The following is a 7,824-nucleotide window of genomic DNA, read 5'->3' on the forward strand; positions in this document are numbered from 1 at the left end:
GCGAGAGCCAGAATTGCCGCACATTTAACTTAGCAGCTCTTTAATGTACGTTGTTACAGTAACTATTAGTATTAACTGTTAAATACGTAAGATAAATATATTTTAAGTAAAACACCTGTAAAACTGATTCAGAAATGATAGTGTTTTTATCCTGTGAAGTGCAAATTGTATTAAATTAAGTTATACGTTTGAGGTTTGAGTTAAGAATCTTCTTACTAAATTACGTATAAATTTAATAGGTCGTTTAGAATCGTAACAATTTTATGTTTGAATTTACTATAACAGATATCTATACTTCGGAAAGTTTATCCAATATCGTAAAGCAAGGTCATATACTTGTGAATGTGTTAACGATTCAATGGACGAAAGTGGTATATCAGAAACAAGTGATAACTCAATGTCAGACTTTGAAACTAGTGAGTAAGTAAGTTCAAAGTGTTTAAGAACTTTAAGACTTGCCGTTTTAGTATGACGCATAAAAATAAGTCAAGAGTAATTCTAACTAGTTTTTTTGTTTTATATTCATTCATTAAAATCTAAACAAAGCTTTCATAAACACAAATAAATTCTGTTACAAAGCAATTTCATTCGGGTAATCTGGGTTTAAAGTGTACTAGCAGAGAACCGTCCCAGTAAACTTTTTAAACGTATATCACGTATAGCCGGTGTCTAATATATTTGGGCCTGTCGCAGTTGCATAATGGTTTATTGGGAGCGGTAAACTAAAAGCGAGTTCACAGTTCACACTACGGGCGGTAAAAGCGCTGGCGACGGTAAGAGCGATTGTCGGCCGCCTTCCTGGAACGTTCGGTTTACGTTTGCGTTGAATTCGATTTACGTTTGCGAAACGTTGGGTTTGCGTTGTAGTTTATCCTTATATTTTTCATGTTTTTCTCAACCAGGTAGACTATTTGTTACGAAATAGTACGGATTCACACGTGGATTCATTGCATCAGAATATTAATTGTTTGACCTGGCAATAGATTGTGACATAATAACAATTCACACGTCGATTATTTACGTCGTAAAAGGGATTGACATAGGCCGTAATACTACTGTACATGCGCAGAAGGCCTGAACTCAACTGTCGGCCGAAATTATCACGACACCGGCTACGTAAAATACGTTTTAGAAGAAATGACTGAAATGTCATTAAGTTACGAAACGTAAGAATTTATCGGGTGCACAAAACGTTTGAATAGCACATTAGCAGCATAGATAGTCAGCATTAAACTTTTTCGGTGAATAAATTCCACTGTTCTATAGAGTGAACGCGTCGGCACACGCTGCGCCTCCAAGAATTAAAATAAAGAGAGAGATAAATTCCCCTACCTCGTACACTCGGGTGGGAGGTTTTTTCCCAAAAGTGGGAATTAGCTGCCCGCTAAGGAAACTACAACGTCGCCTCGAACAAATTCATTCTGATGTGAGTGAGACAAAACAAATGATGACGTCGTTACATGAAATCGTGACGTCACAACAGCAAATGGCCCCGGAGGTATTCATGCGATTCAGCCCAGCTGATACGGATGCTGGTTTAATGAAATTGGTCAAAAAATTCAAAGTAAGATATTTGAATGAATAAATGTAACTTATTTATCCTAGAGTGGCGGAGAAACAACAGTCGTTATAAGTTTATAACACATGTGTTCTGATTCACACACGTTGTGTGACAATAAGTTACCACGTGTGTAACTTTGCCGGTGGGCTATACTTACTTTGGTGAGTTTTTTTAGGCCTTTTGCCCAATGGTAGCGTATTACCTCAAATTTCAAGGATTCTGTTCTATTAGGATGAGTTCCTAGGACAAGTGCAGCATGGGTGCTGGGGTTTGTCCAAATTTAAGTGGTATATAGTAGGGTGGGGGAAGATGGGACACCTTTTTATTCTATTTTTGCTCAAAAACATTCAAAGAATTATAAAACTGTATCCTTACGACTCCGATAGGCCGTCGTTAATAGGCAAGTGGCCTGTTGTTTAAAACACGACCAGGATAATTGGATATTACGTGCTAAAGGTGTCCCGTCTTCCCCACCCTACTATATATGGTATGTATTAATTTCCTTTAATTTCGCGAAGAACCCTGGGATTCTTGCCTCGCATATTGAACGCCAGACTCTCAGCAAAACTATCACCGAATTCATGGGGTGGTTTATGACTGATGATCTCGTAGTTCAATATTCGTGGACTGGCAGGTCCTCTGGTGGTGGGAAGTCGAACAAAATATTCAAAGATCACCCCCTGGTTAATATATTGCTCGGTAAGATAATGTTTTGCGTATAATAATCATTACACTGCCTATACCCTATAGTCTATGCCAGTGCTCTTCAACCTTTTTTGGGTTGGTGAACCCCTAAAGTTGTTGCGACAAACTCATGCACCCCTGATTGCTTTAACGTAAAACTAATGACGTTTCGCAATTCCCTGTGATGCAAGATATAGAATTCATATAAAAAAAAACTGTAGAAAAATGGCTAAATTTGTTAAAAATGTTCAAAACTGAGTATTATTGCTGAAAATTGTTGAAGTTTGTGATGCACCCTTGTATACCCTTTTGTTCTGGTGCACCCCTGGCATATTTTGATGCACCCTAGGGTGCACCGTGCACACCGATTGAAGAGCACTGGTCTATGCCACAGGTCGACAACCTACGCCTCGCGTGCCGGGGCCTCATTTTGACCGACCCGCGCACTGTTCCGTAATCTCCCTTACACCCGGCCCGTTATGAACAATAAGCTCCAGCGGGGAGTCGCTTTTGTTTTTACTTTAAATCTCTCAATAGTCTATGCAGCTAACTGAAGGGGGAACTAAAGTTAAATTTTACATTTGCTAAAAAAAATCCATATTGAGCTAAATCTACATTTCCAATGTTGATCAAATTGTTGATTCATTCAAGCAAGGATTGTACCTGTACACGGTACACCAATAGCCAAATATGAAGTCAGTTCCCCCTTTAAACAAAGGACGACTCAAAGCAAACTTGACGTACAGTGAACTACGAATATCAAATAAACGTTAAATTGTTCGTACTGAACTCTTTAAATGCGCTAACGAAGAACATATACAATAGGGTGGGGAAGACGACACACCTTTAGCACATATTATCTAAACATCCTGATCGTGTTTTAAACAATTATACCAACGGTTTATAGGAGTCGTGCGGATACGATTTTATAATTCTTTGAATGTTCTTTGTTAACTACCAAACCGGAGGAGAAAATAAAATGAAAATGTGTCCCATCTTTCCCCGCCCTACTATACATTTATACATGAACAATAAAGGGTTGTAACTACAAAACGAAAGAGGGTTTAAATAAAATATATACAGTTTGATGTTTCGTTTAACGTAAGATATTGTTTATCCTCAAACACAGTAACGAACTATATAGCTTTAGAGTTACCACGACTATAAGTTTGTGTCGTTGACTTTTTTCTGTATGGCTGACATTAAAAATTTAGACAACCCATAAGTGACCCTTGGGTTGGATCAATAAACGTTGACATAGCGTTCTAGCCCAAAGCTATACACGCCCTTAATGGTAGCAGCATCGAGCCTCGAACCGCACCTGAGAAATTATAAAACCACAATTGTTCTAATTATAAAAACAGCAGTTTGATAAACAAATTTTTTACAGATGTACTTTCACAGACGGTGCTGTACAAATATTCTGCACGACCAATAGTTGCAATAGTTATAAAATCGTTTTTTTAATAAAGTAAAGTCCAGACGATGGCACAAGGTAAAGAAATCTACGTCAAACAGTACATTTATACATAGTCAAACTGGTTTACCGAATACGCACATGGAAACTATAATTTAAAACACCTGCCCCAAGTTTTAGATAGTACTGTGTGGTAAAAGAGGGCACCTTTAGCATGTAATATCCAAATATCCTGATCGTGTTTTAAACAGTTAACAACAGTCTATGAGTTAGAATGCGGTTTTATAATTCTTTGAATGTTATGTGTTACTGCCAAGTGGACTAGAAAATAGAACAAAAAGGTGTCCCATTTCCCCCACCCTATTATGTTGTCTATTGCAATATTGCATTCATTTAGGTTGTATATACTGCGTGGTTTTCTTGGGTTCTATATTTAGTATTAAAGTCCTGCCCTTGTAATGAACTTACACTGATAATTTTGCCTAGTTCAGGTGTTATAAATACTGTTTTAATCAAGTTTTAACCTTATTGCCGAAACATATGTTCTTTGTTACATAGCCGCATAAAATATATAGCATAGGGTGGGGGAAGATGGAAGAACTTTTTATTCTATTTTTTCGTAGTAAACATAGAACATTCAATGAATTATAAAACTTTATCTTTGCAAGTCCCTCTGACCGTTGTATCACGATCAGTATATTTTTCTATTGTGTGCTAAAGGTGTCCCTTCTTTCCCCACAGTACGATATCCCTAATTCCATTTGTACTCCAAACGTATTCTTCAACTTTATGCCGTTCAAAGGTCAGTTTAAAATCTTTTTCTTCGTCAGCTTCAGTTCAAAAATATCCTGTTTCCGCCACGTTTTACAAAACCGTTTGTTATTTTTCACATTTTTTATCGTGATTTGTATTCTTGATCGTTTATGTTCCTTTTAATTCTTCAAAAATAAAAACAAATATTTAAAGTTCTTGAAATAAATAAGTTTGACGTCTGAAACACAATTAGCTATCAAGGGATGTAACGCCAGTGATCCGTATAACCATTCCCATTGTTGTTACTCTCGAATCCGCGGTAATATGACGTCATAAGCAGGTGGGGCATGGACTTAAGTTCCAAATAAAGAAAAACACACCCTTTTTTGACTCTTGTATAAAATCATTGGCTTTTTGTAAAACTTTAGTAAGTTGCTGTAAAGGCAGTATGTAACATATAACTAGACAGTTAGACGGTCAGGGTTATAGGCGTAAATTTGTAAAAGCTCTTGTTTAGTTTTAAATAGTGCAGCGAATGATACCAACAGTAGGTTTAAGACACATTTGGGTAAACCAGTCGTTAATTAATCTCGAATCGTGCGGATTAAATCAAAACAGTTTCCTAAACTACATATATGAATGATTTTGGTCAAGCGATATATGACATGGGATTTGAGAACTGAGATATTCGAAAAACGCTACTAACAATACAACTGTTCTACAAATTATAAAAGCAAATAAAAACAAAAAGCGCATTGCAGAAGTCGAAATTTTCGTCACAGTTTTTAGCTAAACGATTCGGTTGATTTGAAAGTCAACATATCTGTCATCGATAGGTTACGGTTGTGCAATTGACCTATTATATCAATATTTAGAACTACTGCACATATTATAGGCTGTGAGTAAGTTCGTTATATAATACATTGGCTGCTCGTTTTGCCATAGAATACAGGAATGCTGATTTAAATTTAGAGCTGTTTGTATGTGGCAAATAGATTTACAACTACACTTATTACCATTTTTAATAAGACTGGATTCTTTTTGCTGTTTTAATTTCTATTTTACCAAAGTTATAAGTCGAATTAGTTGACATGGGTTTAGTTTTGTACAGTCTCGAGGTTAGTCCGCCAACCAGATGTGTGCGGATGGTTTTGGAACATTTGGAGTTAGAATATCAAATACATGAAGTTAACTATGCGGCTGGGGAATTACAAAGTCAAGAATTTTTCGCTTTAAACGCACGGCGAAGAGTACCAGTGCTAAAGGATGGAGAATATACTATTGCAGAAAGGTAAATTTAAAATTTGTTTATGTAAACAATCAATAAGCGAATGTTATTTGCAGGGTCGTGTCTGTATACGCACACTTTTGTTTCTATTCGAATTTTAAGTTAATAATAATAAATCAATGGCTCGTTTGTCTGCTAGGTGTAGCGACCACACTTATTTTCTTCTAATTAAATGTAACTATGTTATTACTGTAAACGTGTTTTAACAACTGTTGTTTTGTCGCTTTATTTTTTGTCTTTTCGTTTAAAATATTTCTAAATCTTCGCTACCGTAATCGAAGAAAGAAATAAACGTGTTTTTTTGTGGCGAGGTAACAACCCTCGTTTTAAAGTTGTTTTTAATACATTTCGTGCCTGCTTACAAGTTACCACGTAGGTATAACTTTGTGAGTATTAAATTGTGTAAGGTCCTACTGTCGTGGCACACCATGGAACATAGGATTTAAACCATAGATTGCAAACTGCCTCTAAATGTTCGTAAAACTATAATTGTTGTTTTTCTGCATGAATTCTGGTCAACCCATTAGTGACCACTGGGTTGGAGCGGTTACGCTTAGAAAAGGCGCCGGCTAAAATCAATTTTTTATACAGTCGAGCTATATCGTGTTACTTATGCAACAAATACGGGAGCGGTGGGGTGTCCGATATCTATCCGTCTGATCCTGAGCTTAGAGGATCAGTTGACCAGCAACTTTACGTCAGTGAAGCGATCTATGATACAGTGCAAAAATATTTGGTATGATCGTATGGTGGGGAAGATGGTACATAGTAGTGTAGGGTAAGATGGAACACCTTTTGATTATAATTTATCGTTCCATTTGGTAGTAAACTAAAAACATTCAAAAAATTATAAAACCGTTTCCTCACTACTCCCATAGACTGCTGTTATTTGTTTAAAACACGATTTGGATATTTGAATCCTGTGTGGCATCCCATCTTACCCCGTCCTACTCTGTTGTTTTTTCCCGTCAATGTGTTTTATCGACTGTCGATAGGAAATTAATTCAGAGAACAAAATAAGGCAATTTTAATAAACAAGGAAATTAAAAAAAAGGAGCATTCAAATAATTATAAAATTTCATTCTTACGACTCCCATAGGGCATAGACTGTAAATTTAATGGTTTCCCATCTTCCCCCACCCTACTATATAACATAAACCTCAACAAATTATTTTTTCACAGAATACCAAAAAAGTTTTATTCGGAGAGGGATTGCCAAAAGTTGAATTTAAAGATGACGTCATCAAATCCATTCAGATATACGAGACATTGTTGACGAAACAAAGCTATTTATGTGGTGACAACGTCACAATAGCAGGTATATGACGGGCCAACAATATAGTCGTTATAGCACCGGTGTTCTGTTTCAAAATAATAATATAGTAGTGTGGGGGAGATGGGACACCTTTTCATTCTATTTTCTCGTACTATTTGGCAGTAAACAAAGAACATTCAAAGAATTAGAAAAGCATAATCCTATTAGTCCTGGACCGTTGTTAATTGTTTAAAACACGATCAGGATATTATGTGCTAAAGGTGCCCCGTCTCCCCCCACCCATACTATAATAACTTTATTTGTCTCTCCGATTACGGTAGGAAAGATTTAGAAATATTTTAAACGAAAAGACAGAATATAGCGACAAAATCATAAACCTTGTGACCGCTTACGTGTTATCACGTATTATAGTATAGAATGGGACAAATTTGCATTCTCTCGTTTCCTATTTTATATTGAACAAAATTAGTTACAGGATTATACATAACCGTTTCCTCAGCCCTAAAAGAGCGTAGTTAATTGTTAAAAACAAAACCCAATTTATGGGATATTATGGGCCAACGTTATTCGTTACCATATAATACTATAAATATATCAATTATGTTGTTTTAACTCACAGAACTTTTTTATTTCAGACGTACATGCTTCAAGTTCACTATTTATGCTGCAACTTGCAAACTTTGACGTAATGGGGGAATTCCCTAATACGTCATCATGGTTAAAAAAGATAGAAGCGCTGCCATATTACAAAAAATGCAACGAAAAAGGGATCGCTATTCTCACAAAGTTATACCAGGACGCAGTTAAAAAAAATACTAAATGAAAAATAAATTATTTGCTGCTGT

At 36.1% G+C, this 7,824-nt stretch overlaps 2 protein-coding genes across 2 annotated transcripts; both read left to right on the top strand.

The window, feature by feature from the left end:
• The first annotated feature begins 293 nt into the window (after positions 1-293).
• On the top strand, positions 294-3,886 carry LOC100182316. The gene is made up of 4 exons (XM_002119843.3): positions 294-420; positions 1,267-1,564; positions 2,080-2,260; positions 3,636-3,886. The coding sequence occupies exons 1-4, from the start codon at positions 359-361 to the stop codon at positions 3,710-3,712; spliced, it is 618 nt and encodes a 205-aa protein (XP_002119879.2). The 5' UTR covers positions 294-358; the 3' UTR covers positions 3,713-3,886.
• A 986-nt stretch (positions 3,887-4,872) lies between these two features.
• Positions 4,873-7,824, top strand: LOC100184682 (glutathione S-transferase 1-like). The gene is made up of 4 exons (XM_002119780.4): positions 4,873-5,706; positions 6,295-6,439; positions 6,886-7,021; positions 7,615-7,824. Exons 1-4 carry the CDS (start codon positions 5,507-5,509, stop codon positions 7,800-7,802), a joined length of 669 nt encoding a protein of 222 aa, XP_002119816.1. The 5' UTR covers positions 4,873-5,506; the 3' UTR covers positions 7,803-7,824.

This window comes from Ciona intestinalis, chromosome 12, assembly GCF_000224145.3.
Source record: "Ciona intestinalis chromosome 12, KH, whole genome shotgun sequence".
NCBI classification, from domain to species: domain Eukaryota; kingdom Metazoa; phylum Chordata; class Ascidiacea; order Phlebobranchia; family Cionidae; genus Ciona; species Ciona intestinalis.

Coding starts and splice junctions, on each gene's coding strand:
- LOC100182316 (XM_002119843.3), top strand. CDS start 359: ATGGACGAAAGTGGTATATCAGAAACAAGTGATAACTCAATGTCAGAC. Junction 421..1,266: donor TCAGACTTTGAAACTAGTGA/GTAAGTAAGTTC, acceptor ACTGTTCTATAG/AGTGAACGCGTCGGCACACG. Junction 2,261..3,635: donor CCTGGTTAATATATTGCTCG/GTAAGATAATGT, acceptor AATTTTTTACAG/ATGTACTTTCACAGACGGTG.
- LOC100184682 (XM_002119780.4), top strand. CDS start 5,507: ATGGGTTTAGTTTTGTACAGTCTCGAGGTTAGTCCGCCAACCAGATGT. Junction 5,707..6,294: donor GAATATACTATTGCAGAAAG/GTAAATTTAAAA, acceptor TTTTTTATACAG/TCGAGCTATATCGTGTTACT. Junction 7,022..7,614: donor TGACAACGTCACAATAGCAG/GTATATGACGGG, acceptor TTTTTATTTCAG/ACGTACATGCTTCAAGTTCA.